The sequence below is a fragment of the Saimiri boliviensis genome, chromosome 8 (genome assembly GCF_048565385.1).
Source record: "Saimiri boliviensis isolate mSaiBol1 chromosome 8, mSaiBol1.pri, whole genome shotgun sequence".
Lineage (NCBI taxonomy): Eukaryota > Metazoa > Chordata > Mammalia > Primates > Cebidae > Saimiri > Saimiri boliviensis.
Window position 1 is genome coordinate 37,432,087 of NC_133456.1, and position 25,008 is coordinate 37,457,094.

Sequence of the window (25,008 nt, forward strand, 5' to 3'; positions counted from 1 at the left end):
GTCTTGTGGGTTAGCAGTCAGCTGGAAAATCCTAGCCAACACAAGAATTTTAATGATTCTATAGTTTTAAACTTCTTTTTAGGTACATATTATTTAATTTATGCCAAAGATAGCAGACATTAGGAAGTGACATCATGCTAATAAGAGAACCAAGAGTCTAAGTGATAATTCTACAAAATTTACTGAAAGATAACTGTTACCAGATCCATAAATTTACATTACTTTCATAAATATTCTTGTATTAGCAAACCAAGATGATTGTCCTTTCTAAAAAGCCAATATTGGCTGGGTGAGGGTGGCTCACACCTGTAGTAATCCTTGCACTTTGGGAGACCAAGGCGGGTAGATCATGAGGTCAGGAGTTTGAGACCAGCCTGATCAACATAGTGAAACCCCATCTCTACTAAAAATACCAAAAAATTAGCTAGGTGTGGTGTCATGCGCCTGTAATCCCAACTACTCAGGAGGCTGAGGCAGGAGAATCACTTGAATCTGGGAGGCAGAGGTTGTAGTGAGCCAAGATCGTGCCACTGAACTCCAGCTCTCCAGCTGGGGTAACAGAGCAAGACATTGTCTAAAAAATAAAATAAAATAAAATTTAAAAAGCCAATATTAAGTGGAGAAAAATGTAATGATGATTCTGAGTATTTTCATTTTCTCTACTCCAATGTTTTTATACAGAGAAGTGGTTGCAAATACATCCTGAAACCTGCTCTTGCCACATCTTTCATAATAAATTATGAAAACGCGAGCTTTAAAGTGCAAAATTCCCAGCATTTTTAAAAAAGCATTTTGACATTTAAAAATATTTACATTTTAATCTGCTACAGCAACATGGATCTTTATTTCCTGTGTCATGCCTAGAATGTTCTTTTTTCGAGGATTCATTTCTTCATATCATTCATGTGTCTGCTCAAATATTCCCAGTCCAAAAAGCACTCCCACAGTGTTTAGTAAATAACTAACAGCTGTTAATCCTTCAAGGTCAGCCTGAGATGCAGAGAGCTGCCTTGCCTGCATTCACACCACTTGCAGGGCAGTGTGCACTTGCTTAATGGACACAGTGGAGGTACAAAGGCCCAGCTATCTCAGCCTGATGCAGAATAATCTGGCAAGCAACACTCACTCCAGATCTCTCCCACTGGGTGCCTGAGGCTCTGTGGGGCTTGCATTACATCTCAGCTTCTTCCTCTGCCCAACTCTGCTCCCACCCTCTTCCTTTCAAATGTATTGATCCAAGTAAACATCAAAGTGAATAACCACTCCTCTATCTACCCCATCCCAGAATGTGAACAAGAAACAGGATGCTATAGCAGTCTACTATAAGCAGGGAAATTATTGGTATGCTCTTGTATATTCTCTGAATTCCAAAAAGTTTTAGACTCTACTTCATTCACACAATAAAATTTATAGGAAAAATATGTACCTTGTAAATATATACACCTATGTAACCATAAAAATAAGAAACTGAAAAAACTAAAGAAAAAAAGAGAGAAAAATATCCAAGTGTTTCCTCCCCACAGTGAAATAAAAATTACTCATCAGGTAGACATACTATAGTGACCTGATGACTGAATAGGGCTAAACATATAGTATTTTGATAAGCATGGTCATACACCATACTAATTTGTTTATAACCCTTATTATCTGTGAATAGTTAAAAATACCCCACTAAAATCTTCTGCTTCATCACTGAATGCTTATGGCTCTAAATGAAAAATAGGCTTTTTAAAATGTTAAAACAATCTCCTAGAACACCAACTTTCAATAAGCAAATTATACTGCAAATTAGACATTAAAACTTAATTGTGTGTGTGTGTGTGTGTGTGTGTGTGTGTGTGTATGTGTGTTTGTGTAGACAGTGGCGTGATCTCAGCTCACTGCAACCTCTGACTCCCAGGTTCAAGCAATTCTCCTGCCTCAGCCTCCCAAGTATCTGGGATTGCAGGCACACACTACCATGCCCGGCTAATTTTTTTGTGTTTTTAGTAGAGACGGGGTTTCACCATATTGGCCAAGCTGCTGTCAAACTCCTGACCCACCTCAGCCTCCCAAAGTGCTGGGATTAGAGGTGTGAGCCACTGTGCTCGGCCTGAAAATTAATCTTAGCCCAAATCTCTCTAAGGTCCAAAATATAATAGGATTTAATGCTACATAAAATAGTTTTATAGGCTAGTTAATAACTCCTTTTTTAAAAAAAATTATTTATTTTTGAGATGGAGTCTCTCACTCTGTAGCCCAGGCTGGAATGCGGTGGCGTGATCTTGGCTCACTGCAACCTCTGCCTCCCGGGTCCAGGTTCAAGCAATTCTCCTACCTGTGCCTTCCAAGTAGCTGGGATTACAGGCATGAACCACCATGCCCAGCTAATTTCTGTATTTTTTAATACAGATGGGATTTCACCATGTTGGCCAGTCTGGTCTTGAACTCCTGAACTCGTGATCCACCCACCTCAGCCTCCCAAAGTAATAACTCCTTCTTAAGACAATATACAGCTATTGATTCTCTTTTTTATTTTTGAGATGGAGTCTCAGTCTGCCACCCAGGCTGGAGTGCAGTGGTATGATGTCGGCTCTGTGCAACCTCCACCTCCCAGGTTCAAGTGATTCTTGTGCCTCAGCCTCTCAAGTAGCTGGGACTATAGGCATGAGCCACCATACCTGGATAATTTTTTGCATTTTTAGTAGAGACAGGGTTTCACCAAGTTGACCAGGCTAGTCTTGAACTCCTAACCTCAGGTGATCTGCCTGCCTTGGCCTCCCAAAGTGCTGGGATTATAGGCATGAGCCACTACGCCTGGCCTATACAGCTATTGTTGTTCCCAAACATTTAAAAAATAAAAGCATGAGGCCAGGTGCGACAGTTCATGCCTGTAATCCCAGCACTTTGGGAGGCCGAGGCAGGTGGATTACTTGAGGTCAGGAGTTCAAGACCAGCCTGGCCAATATGGTGAAACCCTGCCTCTACCAAAAAATACAAAAATTTTAGCTGAGTGTGGTGGTGCAAAACTGTAGTCCCAGCTACTGGGAGGCTTAGGGAGGAGAACTGCTTGAACCCAGGAGGTGGAGGTTGCAGTGAGCTGAGATTGTGCTGCTGGACTCCAGCCTGGGTAAAGGATGAGAGAATGCCTTAAAAATAAGCAAATAAAGAAATAAAAGCAGTAATACTTATTACTACTTTCCTGAAAGCAGTGTGGTATAAGCAGATGCATTCACAGAGAAATCAAATCAATGATTATATAAACATGTTGCCTTCAGCTGTTTTGACTTCAACCTTGCTTAAGGATAAAAAGTAAATACAACTTACAACTAAGATTCTTTGGTTACAAGTTACAGGGGTTCCTCTCCCCACCCCATTTGTGAAAGATTTAAACAAAAATAACAACCCTGTGGCAGAAGAGGAAAAATCCAGAAAGGCAGCAGAGGCAACCATCTGAGCTAATGAGTCATCAGTCTCTCCCCAACAGGCACTGCAGAACACTGCCGTGGCAAATAACACCAGAGGAAAAAAATTTTTGCCTATAATGTCCACTCCAAACTGCTGCTGGTTAATGCACTTGATAACTTCATTATTTCAGAAATAATTATTTTAGTAACCAGAGTCTTGGATGGTATGGCTGTTGGGGGCAAAGATGAGGTAATATATAAGTTAAACACTAACCTTCCAAGGTAATGTTTATTCACATACAAAATCCTGGGGCACTTCATTGATAAGGAAGCATTATTTTAATGTTAACACTTGAAAAAATACATTCTATCTAATTGATTGTAATGGAAATTGTAATGGAATACCAGCTAAATACCCTATCATATCTTTAGAGTATAGTACTAGTCATTTTGTGACGCTCTTTCATCTCCTTCAATCCACCTACCTAGCAACCCTATTAGAATGGCTTATGTGGCAGATTTATTTCACTATGTATACTTAGTTTCCCAATTTTTCCTTGCCAACCAAAAGCCAACTCTGTTCAAAATTTGACAAGCCTATTACTGTAATTCCAGTTCCCCTGACTGCTTTGGAAATAAGCACATAATAAATGATGATCTGACCAATAAGAAATAAGGCAAAATCTATTGGGGATCTTCTGGGAATAACTTCTTTGCTCTTTTAAAAGATACAGGCGGCTGGGCGCAGTGGCTCATGCCTGTAATCCCAGCACTTTGGGAGGCCAAAGTGGGTGGATCACCTGAGGTCAGGACTTTGAAACCAGCCTGGCCAACATGGCGAAATCCCATCTCTACTAAAAGTACAAAAATTAGCTGGGTGTGGTGGCGCATGCCTGTAATCCCAGCTACTCAGAAGGCTGAGGCAGGAGAATTGCTTGAACCTAAGAAGGGGAAGTTGCAGTGAGGTGAGATCATACCACTGCACTCCAGCCTGGCGACAGAGCAAGACTCCATCTCAAAAAAAAAAAAAAAAAAAAAATTGCAGGCAATCATGCAGGAAAATTATCACCTTCAAAAAGAGTCAAATTAGAAACTGTACAACTACTTTAAAAAGGCAATTGCTTGGCTGGGCGCGGTGGCTCAAGCCTGTAATCCCAGCACTTTGGGAGGCTGAGGCGGGTGGATCACGAGGTGAACAGATCGAGATCATCCTGGTCAACATGGTGAAACCCCGTCTCTACTAAAAATACAAAAAATTAGTTGGGCATGGTGGCACGTGCCTGTAATCCCAGCTACTCAGGAGGCTGAGGCAGGAGAATTGCCTAAACTCAGGAGGCGGAGGTTGCGGTGAGCTGAGATCGTGCCGAGCCGAGATCGCGCCATTGCACTCCAGCCTGGGTAACAAGAGAGAAAACTCCGTCTCAAAAAAAAAAAAAAAAGGCAATTGCTTAAAATACTTAGAAACTTTTTTTTTTTTTTTTGGAGATGGAGTTTTGCTGTTGTTGCCTAGGCTGGAGTGCAATGGCTCAATCTCAGCTCATCATACCTCTGCCTCCCAGGTTCAAGCAATTCTCCTGGCTTAGCCTCCTGACTAGCTGGGATTACAGGCATGTACCACCACACCCAGCTAATTTTGTATTTTTAGTAGACATGGGTTTCACCATGTTGGTCAGGCTGGTCTTGAACTCCTGATCTCAGGTGATCCACAGCACACAACCAGAAACTTATTTTTAAAACTTTACAATTACCACATTACTCTTTTAAATGTTCATGAGCAAATTTTGATCATTTTGCCAAAAAAAAAAAAAAGGAGCAGCTAAACTAGCCAAACATAAGCAATGTAAGCATTTGAGACTGATGTACATACAATAAACAAAAAAGAGACAGCATCAACAGTGTTGTAGTCAAAGTGCTATTACACTTATACTATTAAATCATGCTGTTCACGTACAGTGGCTCATGCCTGTATTCTCAAATACTTGGGAGGCTGAGGCAGGAGGACTGCACATGAGCCTAGGAGTTCAAGACCAGCTTGGGCAACACAGTGAGACCCTGTCTCAAAAAAAAAAAAAAAGAAAAAGAAAAAAAGAGAGAGAGAAAGAAAGAAAAGAAAATATGATGTCTACATTTAAATGGATCCATCCTGTCATTTATTTAATGGATGGAATGGAAGAGGACAAAGGTTCATAAACTGTGCTCTGGTATATTAACCCAACGTTTAGAAGAGAGTATCACATAAATAGGGTCACACCTAACTCAGGAATTCATAAAATCTATGGAATAGAAATATACCCTAAAGCATAAAGTTAAAGACAAAAGAGGAAAAGAATGCTGCCTAAGATAGGTGAAAAAACATCTTACAATCTGGATTTCAATAATGACTATGGTCAAAAGTCCAGACATTTTCAATTCAGAGGGCAAGAAATCTGTATTTTTAACAGTTTTCCTAGTATGCTATGATTAGCAACCAGGGTTTATTTAACTAAATTAGTTGTGGGGAGAGGCGAGGTTTTAAATAGTGTGGTTTGCTAAGAAATTAACTGCCAGCTCCCCTGGTATGTGCTCAAGGTCTTTATCATTGTTCCTTTGTAGCATTTACTACTCTTGTGATGAAAACGCTGTTCAATGTCTATTTTCACTGCCAGACTGTAAATGCGGACAAACCACCTCTGCTTTGTTTATTGAGCACCCCAATTATCCAGTAAAGTGCCTTGGCACATAGTAGGCAATTACTAAATACTGCTCAGTGATGGTACTGGCAAGGGTGTGGGGGGAATAGAAACTCTCATTGTGGCCGGGCACGGTGGCTCAGGCCTGTAAAAATTCCAGCACTTTCAGAGGCCGAGGCAGGCAGATCACCTGAGGTCAAGTGATTGAGACCATCCTGGCCACAACAGTGAAACTTGTCTCTACTAAAAATACAAAAATTAGCCGGATGTGGTGGTGGGTACCTGTAGTCCCAGCTACTTGGGAGGCTGAGGCAGGAGAATTGCTTGAACCTGGAAGGCAGAGTTTGCAATGAGCCAGGATTGTGACATTGTACTCCAGCCTGGGCAACAGAGTGAGACTCTGTCTCAAAATAAAAATAAAAATAAAAAAAAGAAACAACTCTCATAGTTGAGTGAAAACACCTTCAAAGTACACTGAATACACATTCTGGCCTAATGCTTGATGGCCAAGATTTTAAAAATATTTACCTGAGCCGGGCGCAGTGGCTCAAGCCTGTAATCCCAGCACTTTGGGAGGCTGAGGTGGGTGGATCACGAGGTCGAGAGATCGAGACCATCCCGGTCAACATGGTGAAACCCAATCTCTACTAAAAATACAAAAAATTAGCTGGGCATGGTGGCACGTGCCTGTAATCCCAGCTATTCAGGAGGCTGAGGCAGGAGAATTGCCTGAACCCAGGAGGCGGAGGTTGCGGTGAGCCGAGATCGCGCCATTGCACTCCAGCCTGGGTAACAAAAGCGAAACTCCGTCTCAAAAAAAAAAAAAAAAAAAAAAAAAAAAATTTACCTGAGGCCAAAGCTGAATCCAAATATTACCCTCACAGAATGATCTTCTAAGATCAAAGATTATTATTCTTAAATATTAAGAAAATATTAAATTTGATTCAATTTATTAAGTTATAATTTTTATTAATAATTTTAGTTGTCACTTTGTTCAATCTTATGAACAGTAGAACACATATAATTCTATAATAGATAAAATTTAATCTCTATTAATCTGCCTAGTATTATTATTTAAAATTTAACAAAATTTATCAGCTCAAAAAGGCTCCACTTCAACACAAACATGAGCAATTAGCTTTTGACAAAAGTATAAAGGTAATTCAGTGGAGAAAGTATATTGTGTTCTCAACAAGTGGTGGTAGAACCAATGTATATGTAAATGCAAAAAAACAAAAAAAAACCCTTAACTATATAAAAAAATCTAAAAATGAAATGGTAGGCCTAAATGTAAAACCTAAAACTATTAAACTTCTTTTGTGACCTTGGATTAGACATAACACTAAAAGCACAATCCATAAAAGAATAAAATGGTAAACTGGACTACATGAAAATTTAAAGCTTCTGTTCATCAAAAAACATTGTTAGAACAAAAAGACAAAGTAAAGACTGGGAGAAAATATTTACAGAAATAAACCTGATAAAGAACTTATACCCAGAATATACAAAGATCAAAACTCAATACTAGGAAAACTCAATTAAAATAAGCAAAATATTTGAACATACACTTCACCAAAGAAGACAGATAGCAAAGTACATGAAAAGATGCTTAAGTTCAAGTTCATTAGTCACTAGGAAAATGCAAGTTAAGACCACAATGAAATGCCATTTCACAGCATCAAAATAGCTAAAACTTTAAAAGACTGACCAAAGGAAGTGTTGGTAAGGATGTAGAACAACTAACACTCTCACATACTGCTAGGAGAACTGTAAAATGGTACAACCACTTTGGAAAACAGTTTGGCAGTTTCTTAAAAAGTTAAACTTATATCTACCATATGATTCAGCCATTCTACTCCTTATTACTTACCCATGAGAAAGCTTATGTCCAAAGACTTACATGAATGTTCATAGCTTTATTCATAATGGCCAAAAAGTGGAAACACAACACAAATATTCATCAATGGGTGAATGGATAAACAAACTATGGTATATCCACAAAATGGAATAATACTCAGCAACGAAAATATGAATAATTGATACATGTAATGTAAACTAACCTATAATGATAGAAAATAGATCAGTGATGGTTAAGGATGGAAGGTGGGGAGGTATGGAAGGACAGCATTAAAGAGAGGCACAAGGAAACTTCTTTTGGGTGTGATGGATATGTTCACTATATTGATTACAGTGCTGGCTTCGTGTGTGTATATATATATTAAAACTTAGGGAGGCTGAGGCGGGTGGATCACGAGGTCGAGAGATTGAGACCATCCTGGTCAACATGGTGAAACCCCATCTCTACTAAAAATACAAAAAACTAGCTGGGTGTGGTAGCGCGTGCCTGTAATCCCAGCTACTCAGGAGGCTGAGGCAGGAGAATTGCCTGAACCCAGGAGGCGGAGGTTGCGGTGAGCTGAGATCGTGCCTTTGCACTCCAGCCTGGGTAACAAGAGCGAAACTCCATCTCAAAAAAAAAAAAAAAAAAAAAAAAAAAAAAAACAACTTATCCAATTATATACTTTATGTGCAGCCATGCCAATTATATCTCAATAAAATTATTTTTTGAAAAGCACGAGTTATTGCCACCATGACTCCTATAAAGGCATGCTTCTACAGAATACATACTCACTTTGGTTTTTATTTGTTGACTAATGAAGTATTTCTTTTTTTTTTTTTTTTGGGACGGAGTTTCCCTCTTGTTACCCAGGCTGGAGTGCAATGGCGTGATCTCGGCTCACCGCAACCTCCGCCTCCTGGGTTCAGGCAATTCTCCTGCCTCAGCCTCCTGAGTAGCTGGGATTACAGGTACGTGCCACCATGCCCAGCTAATTTTTTGTATTTTTAGGAGAGATGGGGTTTCACCATGTTGACCAGGATGGTCTTGATCTCTTGACCTCATGATCCACCCACCTTGGCCTCCCAAAGTGCTGGGATTACAGGCTTGAGCCACCGTGCCCGGTGACTAATAGAGTATTTCTGAAGAATTATTTGGCTTATGCAAACTTGAGAATTTTAACCCTAGAAATAGCATTGGGGGAACAGATGAAGACTTAACCAAACCAGTTTTTTGTTTGTCTATTTAGAATGAATAATGTGGCTCTGAGTAGGCTGTGTGGGCACCCTCTGGTCCTGCCAAGTTTAGCTAATTCTGGGAATTTCCACAGTCACTTAATAGCTCAGAAATGTAGAAGTCAGATATGCCTCTTAAGTACTTTATTCATCTATATTTTCAGAACAGGGCTAATGGCATATTGACTTATAACAGCTTGAATGAGAATTTAGGAAAATATTAACTCCATCTTGAATACACTTCCGTGCTATGAGGCATGGAAGGGTTTGTGGTCCAAGATTCAGTTTAAGCTCTAATAATTTGGACATCAAAGTTGATATAGCTCAATGGCTCATTTGGAGGGTGGGGGTAGAGAGAAAGTTATTTTCTGTTACTTTATACTACTCTGAGGTAGAATTAGTTCACTTTAAAGAACTGTTTTACACAGCCTGTTTGTCTCTATAGCGACTTCCCAAGCGATCCCTAACCCCAGTAGAGTTTCTTAGGGAGAACGAGGTCATATTTAAAAGGCATGCGCGCACACACACACACACACACACACACACACACACACTCCACTGTAAAACAAGCAGGTACTACAGGTCCACATTCACGCACTGCAGGTATACTAGATTGGGACCTGAGAAGATTTCGTATTTTAAGCATCTATTTTGGATCACATTGAAGAGTTTGGTGTCAGTCAACCTGCTTCTTAGCTTCACAATGAGATATTTTTTTCCTTTCTTGAACAAGTGAAATATTGGGCCGTGAATCCAAGTGTGTTATACTCAGAATAACTTGTGGATTTTATAACTCATCTAAATAAAGCCCCTCACTGCCTAATTTTGCACTACCTAAGACTAGGACTCACGGATTATTGAAAACTCACTTATCACAAGAAAAGACACAGTTATTCCTATATTTAGCTAGTTACCACACTCTTAACGTTCAAATTAATAACTACTTGAACACTCTTACATAATTGCTTTAGTACATAAAATCAGCAACTTGAACAATTATTAGCAATTATAGCATTTTATTCTTTCAACAATATATATTCAAACTTTGATGGAATTTCAATGTATAAACCACATTAAGCAGCATTTCAAGTTATATCTAAAATACTATTAAAAAGTACAAAGGTCACACCTTTTTCTCATACTGACATTGTTACGTTAATTCCATATGACAGTAACTTAGGCTATTACATGACAGTAGATCACACACAATTCAGGGATGCTGGCAATGTTAAAAGCACACCTTCCATAGATTGAAGCTAAATGGCAGATTTCGACAAATTACTAAGGACAAAGGTGAACTTCTGCATCTCCCTAAATTGGAGAGCAATTTGGAAGTGCCTGCCAAAATTCAAAATATACTTATCTTTGACATGGCTAGTCCATTTATAGGAATTTACTGTATGTGTATAAAATGTTTTATTAACAACATATTGGCCGGGTGGGTGGCTCAAGCCTGTAATCCCAGCACTTTGGGAGGCCGAGGCGGGTGGATCACGAGGTCAAAAGATCGAGACCATCCTGGTCAACATGGTGAAACCCCGTCTCTACTAAAAATACAAAATATTAGCTGGGCATGGTGGCGCGTGCCTGTAACCCCAGCTACTCAGGAGGCTGAGGCAGGAGAATTGCCTGAACCCAGGAGGCGGAGGTTGCGGTGAGCCGAGATCGGGCCATTGCACTCCAGCCCGGGTAGCAAGAGCAAAAGTCCATCTCAAAAAAAAAAAAAAAAAAAAAAAATTAACTATATCACTGTGTCTTCAGCAAAAGACTGGAATGTCCATTAGTATGGAAGCTAAATACCTTGTAATACTATGACAGGCTACATGTTTAGTGGTATTATGACAGCAATCTCTGGAAAGTGACTCCCTGGGTTCAAATCTTGCGCCGTAGGGGCTTATGAGTTGTGTGATTGTTGGACATTTAATCACCCTGTGCCTAATTTTCCTCATTTGTTAAATATGGAAAAACGTGCCTATCTCATGGGTTGCTATGAGGCTTCCATGAGTTAATACAACTAGAGTATTAAGAAAGCATCTGGATCAGGAGTAAACTCTCAACAAATGTTACATATGATGATGAGGGTATATTAATACAATTGAATACTAAACTATCATTAAAAAGAATGAGGCAGCTTTCCCCCACCAACCCATGGACCCTCACCCCATTGCCCAGGCTGGAGTGCAATTGCACAATCTCAGCACACTGCAATCTCCGCCTTCCGGTTTCAAGTGATTCACTTGCCGCCTCCCGAGTAGCTGAGATTACAGGTGCGCTCTACCACATCCAGCTAATTTTTTCTATCTTTGGTAGAGAGGGGGTTTCACCATGCTGGCCAGGCTGGTCTTGAACTCCTGACCTCGTGATCCATTGGCCTCAGCCCCCCAAAGTGCTGAGACTACAGGCATGAGCCACCGTGCCTGGCTGAATGAGGCAGCTTTAACTGTATCCATGTGAAAAGATCTCCAAGATAATATTCTTAAGTGAAAAATGTAAGGTCCAGAATAATAGGAAGAGCTGCTGCCATTTGTGGATAAGTATATGGGGGGAAAAAAACAATAAGGAGAGAGAGAGAAAATACACTTATATATACATTTTACCATATTTGTATATGTATTACCCATTAAACTGAATTAAAAATGTTATTGGATGATTCAATGACTGTTAAAACAATTGAGCCAAGTAAAACTATTATATATTGTACCTAATTGAGCAAATAATAGCACATATTTATTATATATATATTTCTGAGACAGGGTCTGGCTCTGTCACCCAGGGTCTGCAGTGGCAAGATCTCAGCTCACTGCAACCTCTGCCACCCATGCTCAAGTGATCCTTCCACCTCAGCCTACCAAGTACCTGGGACTACAAGTGCGTGCCATCACGCCTGGCTAATTTTTGTGGTTTTTTTTGGTATAGACATGGTTTCACCATGTTGCCCAGGCTGCTCTTCAATTCCTGGGCTCAAGCAATCTGCCTGCATCGGTCTCCCAAAGTGCTGGGATTATAGGTGTGAGTCTCTGCACCCAGCTGGCAAATATATATATGGCTTTTATGTGCCAGCTATTATTCCAATCACTTCTCTTATACTATTCACAACATCCAATGAAGCTAAATATTATTATTTTAAAGCTGAGAAAAATGCAATACAAAAAGATACAAGTAACTCCTCCAAAGTCACGCCACTAGGAAGTAGAGCCAGGACTTGACTCACACAGTCTGGTGCCCTTCATCTCTTTGCTATGTTAATACTTTTAAATTATTTTTATTTACATACATCCCAACTCTTGTAAAAAAGACTTTAGACAGCTTACATTAAAGCACAGACATGCAATTAATAAACTGGTAATGAAAAGGGAAAGAAATACCAATGTGAGAAAAAAATACAGCTACTTTAAATACGCAACAAATCTAACTCTAAAGCATCTGCCATTTTCTGCCTTGGCTACATACTTTAAAAAGGATAGAAATCAAGTATTAAATAATTGTAAATACTTTATCTTTTGCTTCTTTAAAGAAATTCTTGTTTAAAGTTTGCTTAAGGCAAGTTAATTTTGTAATCTAGTTTATGTGCCAAAACCCAGATATGAACTTTTCTCACGATTCTGTCATATGATTAAGTCAGGTGACAGATCCCATACCTGTACAGTATGCTCTATATCTCTAAGGTAGAAAGCATGTCTAGAGCACTGACTACCCATACCAAAAATAACATGCCAATTTGTAATCCTATCTAGTAATGCCTATCATTTTCTGGTACATTTTTCTTTTTTTAACTTGTGAGACACGGCATTGCTCTCATGCCCAGGCTGCAGTACAGTGGAACATTCACAGTTCACTGCAACCTCAAACTCCTGGGCTCAAGTGATCCTCCCACTGCAGTTTCTTGAGTAGCTGGGACTACATGCCCAACTATTTTTTTTTTTTTTTTAATTTATTGGTAGAGAGGGGGTCTTGCCATGTTGCCCCAGATGGTCTCAAACTCCCGGGCTCAAGTGATCTGCCCATCTCAGCCTCCCAAAGTGCTGGGATTACAGGCATGAGCCACTGTGCCCAGCCTGTTTTTCGTAATTACAGGAACACTTCATGTCCACTGTAAAAATAAAAACATATAATGTGGCTGGCACGGTGGCTCAGGCCTGTAATCCCAGCACTTTGGCTGAGGTGGATGGATCACAAGGTCAGGAGATGGAGATCATCCTGGCCAACATGTTGAAACCCCTTCTCTACTAAAAAGACAAATATTAGCTGGGTGTCATGGCTTGCACCTGTAGTCCCAGCTACTTGGGAGGCTGAGGGAGGAGAATCGCTTGAACCCAGGAGCAGAGGTTGCAGTGAGCTGAGATCACCCCACTGCACTCCAGCCTAGCAACAAAGCAAGACTCCATTTCAAGAAACAAAAACAAAAAACATGTCATATAGAAAAATGTAAGGAAAAAAGTAAATCACCTAAATGCCCACTGTTTCTTATAATGCATTTTATATACAAATATGTAGTTTTATATCAATATGTTACCAGAGATACTCCATCTCTTTCCTTTCTGCTTATTTCCTCTTTCCAATGGTGACAACCAGGTAAAAATATACAAAACTCATGGTGTTTTCAACTGGTTTTCTAAAAATGAGATATCATTATAAATGTTTCTCTGTACTTCTTTTTTCTTTTTTTTTCTTAAGATACATGATAGACAGCCTGGGCAATAAGGTGAAACCCTGTCTCTACGAAAAATACAAAAAATTAGCCAGGTGTGGTGGCGCACACCTGTAGCCCCAGCTACTCTGGAGGCTGAGGCAGGAGGATCACTTAAGCCTGGGAGGAGGAAGTTGCAGTGAACCAAGATGGCACCAGTGCACTCCAATCTGGGTGACAGGGCAAGATCCTGTCTCAGGAAAAAAAAAAAAAAAAAAAGATACATGATAGAAATCCTTTCAGAATGTACTTGGAAATCCTTTCCAATCACAAGTAGATTTAACTTCTATCATTTAATTGCTTCACAACATTCAATAAAATGCCTAGGCCATAACTTATATAACAATACCTCTATTAACAGGTATTCCTTTTGTTCCGAACTTGTTGCCACTACTGACATTGAAACACTGTTGCAACTAACACTCAGGTAAACTCTTACTGGTGCTTTTATTTCTAAGGAAAAGATTACCTGGAGTTAGACCAATAGGTGGAAAATACATGTATTCTCAGTATTAACAGATGTTGCCTGATTGTTTACTAGAAAAAAAATTCTTAACACTTCACATCTCCAATAGCATTTTATGAGATACTCCTTCTCCACATATCCCTGCTAGCAGTAGGTTTATCACTTAATTTTTGCTTATCAGAGAAGTAATATTTTATTGTTACTATATTGATTACCAGTAAGGTTACACATCCTTTTAAGTTTGTTGAATGTTTGAATTTCTCTTCTGTAAACTTCTGGTCACTTGTTTTATCAATATGTTTACTGGGTGAACTTTTTCTGAATTGGTAAGAGTTCTTACAACTGTTTACTCGTCTGTTATATATATTTCAAGCCTTTTTTCACCTGATTTTGTCTTTATTTTTGCCACTAAAGAATCCTTCATTTCTGGCTGGGCATAGTGGCTCACGCCTGTAATCCTAGCACTTTAGGAGGCTAAGGCAGACAGATCATCTGAGTTTGGGAGTTCAAGACCAGCCTGACCAACATGGAGAAACCCTGCCTCTACTGAAAAGACAAAATTAGCCAGGTGTGGTGGTGTATGCTTGTAATCCCAGCTACTTGGGAGGCTGAAGCAAGAGAATCGCTTGAACTCGAGACGCAGAAATTGCAGTGAGCCGAGATTGTGCCATTGCACTCCAGCCTGAGCCACAAGAGCGAAACTCCATCTCAAAAAAAAAAAAAAAAAGAATCCTTCATTTCTATATAGTCTCATGTGTCTATCTGAACTTTTATAACATTTAGGTTAGTTTTCCCATATTGGTTTAAAAAACTACATCTAGATTGTATGTATGAAGAAAATTTAGGAGATTTGTATCTTAAATATTTTATGGTTTATATTTAAGCCTCTAATCCATCTGAAATCAGTTTTTGCATATGTTGCAAAGTAGGGGTTCAATTTTATTTTCTTCTAGATGAGCAAGTTGTATCAGTTACATTTATGATATGTATGTGCCTTTTCCCCCCATTCTATTGAATTATCCCTTTGAAATGTGGTAAATTCTCTTATATACTGAGATTTACTCTACTTTTAAAAATTCTACTGTACTTACATACTTAAGATTAAAAATATATCTACACATCTACAAAATTAAATAACTTACTCAGCTATATGGATAAGACAAAACATTTCAAAACATTTCACTTAAGGTATCCAAGTAGTTAAGACGAAAGAATTATTTAGGTGCCTTAATTTTCCATATCAAATTAAGAAATATTTTGCAATGCCTATTGATAATATGAACTCAAATATACAGAAGTTATAGTAATAAATTACTTATTTTGATGTATTTCCTTATGACTTTTTCCATATGTATATACTATCACTACTATACATATGCCCTTTTTTCAATTTTTTTTCCTTTTCTTTTCTTTTCTTTTTGAGAGGGAGTCTTGCTCTGTTACCTAGTCTGGAGTGCAGTAGCACGATCTCAGCTCACTGCAACCTCCGCCTCCCAGATTCAAGCAATTCTCCTGCCTTAGACTCCTGAGTAGCTGGGATTAAAAGTTTGAGTCACCACACCTGGCTAATTTTTTTATTTTTAGAAGAGACAGTGTTTCACCATGTTGGTTAGGCTGGTCTCCAACTCCTGACCTCAAGTGATCCACCCACCTTGGCCTCCCAAAGCGCTGGGATTACAGGTATGAGCTACTACGTTCGGCCCTCAATATTTTTACTGCATCAATCTAATTACTTGTTTTGATGCATTTCCTTACAACTTTTTCCATATGTATATACTGTCACTACTATACACATTCCCTTTTTTCAATTTTATAGGTATCTTCCAATTTAGTCAGTCTTCTCTATTTTACCTTTAAATAAACATTTAAAAAATTAAACTAAGAATTAAAAACTTATAAAGTCTAGTTGCTTTTCATTGCTCAAGCACATCTGGAACTTCTGTATCATATCATACACCACCTATTTTATTTTCAGTGAAATAAGCTTAATTATTTTTCAGAAAAGAAACAACATGTGGCATGTTGCACATAAAATTTTTTTTTAAAGTTTTATCACCAAGAGAACAGTTTCGACAGATAGCATTAAAATCCCAAAATGAAATTTTTATTATAAGTTATCATAATAACAATACCAAAAATAATAGCGGTTTTTTAAAACCTTAGGATATAAGAAAGTGTTTCCTTCTAACATTTAAATCTGAAAATACTTATAATATGCCATTAATTTTTCAAAACAGTTAATCATAGTTGTAAATTTATTAACTAGAGCTAACTAAAAAGAAATATACAGAAAGAGGAATTTCAAACATAAATAAATCATTAGATAATTCTAAAGAACACTTCAGTAGTTTTGGGTAAAATAAATATGTTACTACAATGATACACATCCACTTCAGCTGTCTTTATACACACACATATTATGTATTTTATATACAAATATTTACTATGGATAACTATATGCATAATATGTATATACTACATATAAAAGAATACACTTACATAAACCAAAGTCTCTTTCATTTCACCATAGGGAAAAAAAGAATAGCAAAACTTTAAAATTATCTTCAGAAATTATATGGAAAACATTCTCATTGCTCACAGTTTATTTCTTTACAATAAACTTATTTAGTATAAAGAATAAGTTCATTCATAAATCAATAAATCGATTTATTATAATAATCAACACTAAAGAAAAGTCAATAAAGTTTTAATAAAATCTTTCCTTAAGACAAATGGGTAATTTTTTTTCAGGATTAAAGTGATTCATAAACTCATGATAGCTATACTTAAATTACTGTTTAACTTACTGAGATTTTCCATTGCAAAACTACTAATCCTTGTGAATCATCAATTTAGGAAGGAAAGAATTTTACTCTAGTTTATGTCTTCATTATGTTCTCTACATTTCTTTGTCTATTTCGCATAGACAAAAAATATATTAAAACACTTAAATTTTTTAAAAAGACAAATTTTTTTTTAAAAAAAGACAAAATTTTTAAACTTATAAACATTGACTCGAAAGTCCCGCCGGGCTCGGTGGCTCAAGCCTGTAATGCCAGCACTTTGGGAGGCCGAGGCGGGTGGATCACGAGGTCAAGAGATCGAGACCATCCTGGTCAACATGCTGAAACCCCGTCTCTACTAAAAATACAAAAAAATTAGCTGGGCATGGTGGCACGTGCCTGTAATCCCAGCTACTCAGGAGGCTGAGGCAGGAGAATTGCCTGAACCCAGGAGGCGGAGATTGCGGTGAGCCGAGATCGGGCCATTGCACTCCAGCCTGGGTAACAAGAGCGAAACCCCATTTCAAAAAATAAAAAAACAAAAAAACAAAGACACTGTAGTTGCCAAAATAAGAGACTTTATCTTGATATTTTTCAGATACAATTAATAAATCTGTTTTAGAATTTTTGCTACAAGTACATTTTTCTTGTTCCCCCAGTTCTTGGGTAATAGGTTCTTTCCAAATTCTATTCCTTTCCTCATCCCCCAAACCTGCTGCTCACAGGGACATCAGTCAATTCTGTGGGATGTCTTAAGTATTCTTTATAAATTCAGTATATAAAATCAAAGTAACTGATTCTCCTCCCGAGTAGCTGGTACTCCAGGCACATGCCACCACACCCAGCTAATTTTGTGTGTGTGTATATATACACACATACATACATATATATATATATATATATATATATATATATTTTTTTTTTTTTTTTTTTTTTTTAGTGGAGATGGGATTTCATCCTGTTAGTCAGGATAGTTTTGATCTCCTGATCCGTGACCAGTCCGCTTCCGCCTCCCAAAGTACTGGGATTACAGACACCACTTAGTTTTTAAAATATTTTCACATAAATTACCTAGAGTTTTTGTCATAGTAAGGTTCCTAAGCATCAAACCTGAATCTCTCCCCAACATTACTTAAAAAGGACATATAACTAAAGGGGCAGAGCTGAATGAAGATCCTCTGACTTCGTCTAGTGCCAGTTCACTTATAGATCATGCAGAGCTACTTTTTCATTTAGAACAATTCATTCCTCTTCCCTTCTCTCCCATATTTTGATGATAAAAATACTTACTAGTAATAAACATTTTGTGAAAATAAGTTGGTCTCAGCATTAATAAAATCCATCTAAGGTTTTTGATTTTTTTTTCCCCCGAGACAGAGTCTTGCTCTGTTGCCCAGGCTGGAGTGCAGTGGCCCAATCTCGGCTCACTGCAACCTCTGCCTCCCAGGTTCAAGCAATTCTCCTGCCTTAGCCTCTCGAGTAGCTGGGATTAACAGGCATGAGCCACCATGTCCAGCTAAATTTTTTGTATTTTTAGTACAGACGGTTTTACCATATTGGCCAGGCTAGTCTCGAGCTCCTGACCTTGTGATCCACCAGCCTCAGCCTCCTAAAGTGCCGGGATTATAGGTGTGAGCCACCATGCCTGGCCTGAGGTTTTTATCTGTGTATTTCCATGAATTTTGAAGGTTATTACTAGTTTATATTTTAAAGTTAACATTTAGTGCACAATTTTAGGAAGATCTATGATCTGCAAAAATTAAAATGGTTTAATTTCCTTGTCTAATTGTCCAACATTCATTCAACAAACAATTTATTGAGTACCTTTCAGGAACTTCAGTATTCTGGTGCTGAAGACAAAATAGTACTATAGTTCACAGTCCTGGAAGCTTTATGATTTGCTGAGGAACAGCCCAGGAAACAGCAATTAAATACAATGCTAGAAGTGCAAGTTGAAGAATAGAAAAGATGATGATGATGATGATGGTGATGATGATGATGATGATGATTAGAAGTCTATCATCATCATCATGAGTGAGTGGCCACCTCTGCCCATGGGGGGAAAAAGCATTCTTAGTGGTGGCAAAAATCTGTAAAGGCACTGAAAACAAGAAACACCTCAGGGTAAGAAAACCAGAGGTGCCAAGGGGCCTAAAACAAAACAAAATCCTTATATTTTAGTTAACAGTGGACTTATAGCACACTTCCCTAATAAATGTTAAGATTTCTACATGTAACACTCATAAACTGATAAGGCTACTCTCAGAGATGTTTTTCAGGCTTCCAATCATGTGTGTGTGTGTGTGTGTGTGTGTGTGTGTGTGTGTGTACGCGTGCACGTGTGTGATCCACGCATAATGTCAAAGCTTTTTTTCACATTTAACCTTAACAGCAATGTAGCCACCAATTCTCGCTACTAATCTACATTTCATCAGTGGTCTAACTTATTGCTTTCATAAGTTCCCTAAAATTAGGGGAATTGTGAAATAAAACTGCAGACTCATTCAACCACTTTCATAGATATTTTCCCCTCTAGTAGTCAATGCTTCTAACTGGTTTTCTCTTTCCCATTTTGGTATCAGCCAGACAGGACTAGTTAGGACTTCCAGGGCACTTAAGGAATTCTCCTTTTGTGGTGCAATGTCACCTGGTCAATGAAGCAACACTTCCTTTTTTCCCTCTCTCCTCTAGAGATCAAGGAAATATTATTATGGAGAAAATTAATGGCTAAAACTATACACACACACACACACACACACACACACATCAAAAGCAAGCATGGTGGCATAAATATATCAATATATTAGTCTATTGTCTAGTATGGGTCCTAAGTTCAAAATACTAAAACGGTAAATCCACAAGAGATAATAGTAATCTTCTTTATTACTTGGGGAAAGCAACATCTTCAAGGAGATGTTGCTTCAAGAAAACATCTTATGTTTTCTAGCAAGGAGCATCAATAAGCCAGGTTATGTATTTTGAACTTACAATAAAAATACTTTGTTAAATTGCTACTATTCTAGAATATTAACTTTTTGTTCTCCTTAATGAAATAAGGCCAGTTTATTGTATAGCATTTGGAAGACACAGAAAAACAAAAATAAATCAGTCACATCCACCACTCAAAGATGATTCCATCTTCCTCATTTTTCAGCAGTCTTCTTTAATTATCTTAGAAAACTATAAGATTTAACTGAGTATACAACTTTTCATATTAAGGTGTAATTTAAATTTTAAATATCGAATTTGTAATATATGTAAGAGTGAAAAGCAGCATGGAACTTTCCGAGTTTGCAGTACAAATAAAAAGAGTTTAACCACAAACTGAAAAACATTCTTCCCTAAAGCCCGTTGTTTTGGGTCGAAACACTGGTAATAGTTACAGACAGAAAGGGAGTACTCCGGTTGGACAATATCTGGGCAAAACAACTTCTGTATTTTCACAAAATACTCTTTATCAAAATTTGAAGAGGGCACCGGGAGTTTTACAATTGGGGAAACTTAGGAGGGATACAAATGCTACTTCACCTAAATTTACTACAAGGCCGGTCGAGGACTAGTCTGGGAGTGGCAATTAAGTAATATTTTAGGGAAAAATGACAAAAAGGGAAAGATTAAAGGCAGAAAATATGTGCAGACAGCAACATCTCGACTTGATTCTACCTTTAAGCATATGGCCAAATAAATCTGGTTTAACAGTATTTCCAACCCAATCAGTTTCTTACTTCGGTTTCAGGGAACCCTACTCACTTTTCCCTAAACTAGCCTGGGCCTCCCGCACACCACGACACCACAATACCATTTTTCAACGCCTCCTCATTTAATCGAGACTGTCGCATTACTAACACCCCCTGCTTTGAAGACAGTATTCCTTCAACCGTCCTCTCCCTCAGAGAAGAAAAAGTAAAAGCCCTTCTTTTACCCTCCAGTCCCATGTGAAGCACGTGAACATCTACGGAACCTTCCCTGCAGGGATGTCAGATAAAACCCTTAGAATTACTGAGAAAGCACATTCGGAGGGAAGCTTCACAGTGACTCCGCAGTGAGGGCCGTCTCTGACAGTCCCTCCCAAGCCTGTCTCACCGGAGACGCCTCTGCCTCCAGGGTTTTTGCTACCTCCCCGCTCCTCAGCCCTGAGCTGAGGGTAAGGACGGTGAGGATCTTTGCCAAAGAATGGGCTTTAAGGAATGGGACCTAGTGTCTACCGCAGACCCTGTGGAATGGCTGAAATAATCTGCTACCCGAAGCCCCAAAGGCTCTGAGTAGAGAATCATAATGGCCGCACTCACTTCCAACCCTGGGAAAGGTGGACATCTCAATCCCCAAGTAGCGGGGACGACCACACTTGGGGAAGCGGGGGTCAGGGGAAATGAGCTGCTTGCCCATGCAGGGTGACAGCAGGGATGAAGTCTCAGGCAGGGAGGTCGCCGTTCACACTCTACCTTCTCTCTCTCCTCTGCCTTCTTCTACCCCTTTTACCCTTTCTGCCCCCACCCCTCGCCAGTTACCGGCCGCCGCTCACCTGCTGGGGCGCGAGGTGCAGAGACAGTACCGACCGAGGTCCCAGAGGCTCTGTCACCAAGGGAGGGGAAGTCCTCAGCTGCAGAGGAGAGGGGCGGGCCCAACCAGTCATGTGACGTCGAGCTCCGCCCTGCCTTCCTCATCCCAACTCGCTACATCTTGGGGGCCTGTATTTTTACAGATTCCTTGAATATTAATCTCCTTAGATTAAAGAAATAAGGATAAATTTTCACAAGGACTGTGTTGTAAAGTACAATGTGGAAAACGTGGACGGCAAGGGTTAAAGCGCATTGCTAAGGAAGTGACGTTTTAGCCACGCTCCAGGGACCGGAAATGGCTGTGGGGTTCCTTCCCTCCGGAATCCGCCTGTAAAATTCCAGGCTCTGAGGTTTGGGTCAATCACGTGATCTCAAAACTGGAAGCGTGCTGGAGGGTAACCAAGCTATGTGGCCGATTGTTAACTACGTTTATTTGTTTTAAAACACCTAACTTACCTGAGCTTTCTACAGATTTATTTACATTTATTAGAACTGGCTTTATAAAACCCTAGTAGAAGCAAGAGCGTTTGAAGGTCACTATGGAGACCACAAACTGGGAAGAACGGGTCCGAGAAAGACTGATCTTGCGGATACGAGACAGGAGATGAAGGGGTGGAAAAATCCGGATTTTACCGCCAGGGCCTACCAAGCTAGCCCCACGAGTAGTTTTGTAATAGGTGGGAGGGAGGAAAATGACGCCAGAAGCCACAGTCCGGTAGAAAGATGGAGGTTCCGGAGTGGAGGGGGCAGGGTGCGCGGAGGCGAACAGTGCGGCTGCGCGCGAGGCGGCGGACGCGCCGGCGCGCAGAGGGACGGGGTGAAAGGTCACCGCGCGGCGGCTGGTCTGGCTGGCGGCAGCGGCGGGAGGGAGCTGAGAGACCCGAGTGCACGTGTGGAGCAGCGGCAGGACCTGCGCGGCGGCGGGAGACACCCCCGCCCCCACCAGAGATTTAGGCCCTCGCTCGACTCTCGCGGCCTTCGTTGCTAGTTCAGCTCCTTGCCCTGGCTAGAGGGCCGGCTTGCGGGGTTGAGTGGCCCGAGCTGAGGGCGCGGAGACCTGAGGGCGGCGACGACGACGGCGTTGATATCGGTGATAACGACGGCCTCAGCAGGCGGGGAAGATGAAAGGGTGAGAAGGGCAGTTGGGCAGGGCTCGGCCGGCGGGGTAGAGGGGCCCGGGCCGGTGTAGAGGAGGAGAGCTGCGAAGGAGAGGAGAGTCTCAGGGCGAAGACCGGCGGAGGGAGATTTCTAGGCTTCTCGGTTCGGTCGGCTCCCGGAGGGGGCGGAGGCGAGGCTCGGGCTGTTGGCGGGCTGAAGGGCCAGCGGACGCAAGACCCCAGGGTCCTAGGGTTTCGGTCCGGAGGACGAGTGTGGGTTGAGTGGGGAGGAGCGGTGAGTAGGGCAACACGGAAAGGCTATTGTGAGGCGCCTGGGGCCTCCCGGAACGGACCGCCGAGCCACCCCGGGCCGCCGCTCCAGGTGGAGGGGTTCGGTTGTCTTCCATCTCCAGACTCAACTCTGCGACGGCGGTGTTTGACACCTTTCAGTTTTATTCACGCTTGGGAGCTGTGCAGAACCTTCTGGAGGAAGAAGAGATCGGAATAAAGAGCACGGGAATGAGTATTAAGAGCTAGTGACTCAACTAGATTTGGGTTGGGTCACAGCGAGTGGAGGAGGGGGAGAGAGCGCGATCACTGTAGACTTGGGGTGCCAGCAAATTTAAGGAGGTACAGCGTGGATCGGTAGGTGGAGCTATTGCTTCAGCAGTTCACTGTTGCCCCTGAGCGCTGAGGGGTTCCTGGGTAGTTTACCACGCTGCTCCTTTCAGGTGATTGGCGAAGTTAATGTTCGGTCTTTCACCGTTTGCCTCTTGGATAAAATTAGGAATTATTTTGGGTCGACTGTTTAAAAAAGTTTTTTTTTTGTTTGTTTGTTTGTTTTGAGATAAAGAGTCTCACTCTGTCGCCAGGCGCCCGGAGTGCAGTGGCACAATCTCGGCTCACGGCAGCCTCCGCCTCCGCCTCCTGGGTTCAAGCAATTCTCCTGCCTCAGCCTCCCGAATAGCTGGGACTACAGGCTCACACCACCACGCCCAGCTGATTTTTGTATTTTTAGTAGAGGCGAGGTTTCACCATGTTGGCCAGGATTGTCTCGATCGCTTGACCTCGTGATCCGCCCGCCTCGGCCTCCCAAACTGCAGGGATTACAGGCTTGAGCCACCGCGCCCGGCCTCGACTGTTTAAATTTTTATAAAATGTCTCTTTACCATTAAGTTATATAGTTTTAATATATTAATTACATAGCATTCTTCCGAAGCATTGCCTAAATAAGCCGTTTTGGAGCTTGTTTTTACCCTGAAAGAAATGAAGCTCATAATCGTTAGCAAGTTCTCTGCAATGCCTTAGTTTGCTGTTGTAAATCGGTTAGGAAATCGTTAACTATGTTTTTTGTTAGCGAAGCCATTCCAACTATTCAACAGTCCTTTTGAGGATGAAGTAAAAGTCGCTTTCAACGTAATCTCATACTGCCCCAAATAAGGGCCTAAATATTATCTCTGTGTATCAGTGCTTGAGGTTACTGGAGAGATTTCAAGAAAATTTAATTTGGTCTTAGGTCTGTAACATGTTTCCTTACTCTAATTTTCCTTTAAATACTGGATAGTCTAATATTGAATAGTATGTTTTGTTATTAAGAATCTTTCAAGTTTAAGAACCATGAACTATTCACCATACCTGCATTGTTTCACTTCAAGTTCTAAAGAGTTCCAGTTAGGGAAATTAATTGACGGGTATAGGAAGTATTTTCTCCACTTGAATCATAATCTGGGAAGCTTGGCTATTTTAGATACAATCCAACATATTTGGGGAATGTTGTTTTTCTGCTATGCTGCACTTCTTTTTTTTCTTTCTTCTTCCTCCCCCCCCCCCCCTTCGATACAGGGTCTTACCCTGTCCCCTAGGCCAGAGTGCAGTGACTCGATCTTGGCCACTGCAACCCCTGCCTTCCAGGCTCAAGCAATCCTCCCACCTCAGCCTCCCGAGTCGTTGGGACTACAGGCGTGCACCACCACTCCTGGCTAATTTTTGTATATTTTGTAGAGACGGAGGTCTCACTATGTTGGCCAGGCTGGTCTCAAACTCCTGGGCTCAAGCAGTCCACCAGCCTCTGCCTCCCAAAGTGCTAGAATTAACAGGCATGAGCCACCTGGTGCAGCATATACTGCACTTCTTGAGTTTGGTTGCTGTCTCTTACTCATTTTTGTACTCATTGTCAGGCACTCATTACTTATTACCATGTTCTGTTCAGTAAGAAAAATGAGACTGAAGAGTTCCCAACGTTGAAACTGCCATGGATTTACAAAGGGGGACTCCAGGAAATTATTCTGT

The 25,008-nt window shown here is 40.4% G+C and overlaps 2 protein-coding genes across 3 annotated transcripts in view; one reads left to right on the top strand and one right to left on the bottom strand.

Moving 5' to 3' along the window:
* Positions 1 to 21,839, bottom strand: part of ATP6V1A (ATPase H+ transporting V1 subunit A) — a 68,725-nt gene extending 46,886 nt beyond the window's left edge. The window contains exon 1 of the mRNA XM_003935448.4: positions 21,586 to 21,839. The gene's annotated coding sequence lies outside the window, so the exon portion shown is untranslated. The remainder of the gene's footprint in view (positions 1 to 21,585) is intronic.
* Positions 21,840 to 22,430: 591 nt separating this feature from the next.
* NAA50 (N-alpha-acetyltransferase 50, NatE catalytic subunit) overlaps positions 22,431 to 25,008 on the top strand; it is a 29,541-nt gene continuing 26,963 nt past the window's right edge. The window contains exon 1 of one of the 2 annotated variants that reach the window (XM_010345977.3): positions 22,431 to 22,751. In XM_010345977.3, coding sequence (XP_010344279.1) covers positions 22,744 to 22,751 — 8 coding nt within the window. In that variant the 5' untranslated portion in view covers positions 22,431 to 22,743. The remainder of the gene's footprint in view (positions 22,752 to 25,008) is intronic. The other variant, XM_003935450.4, reaches the window with a different exon arrangement.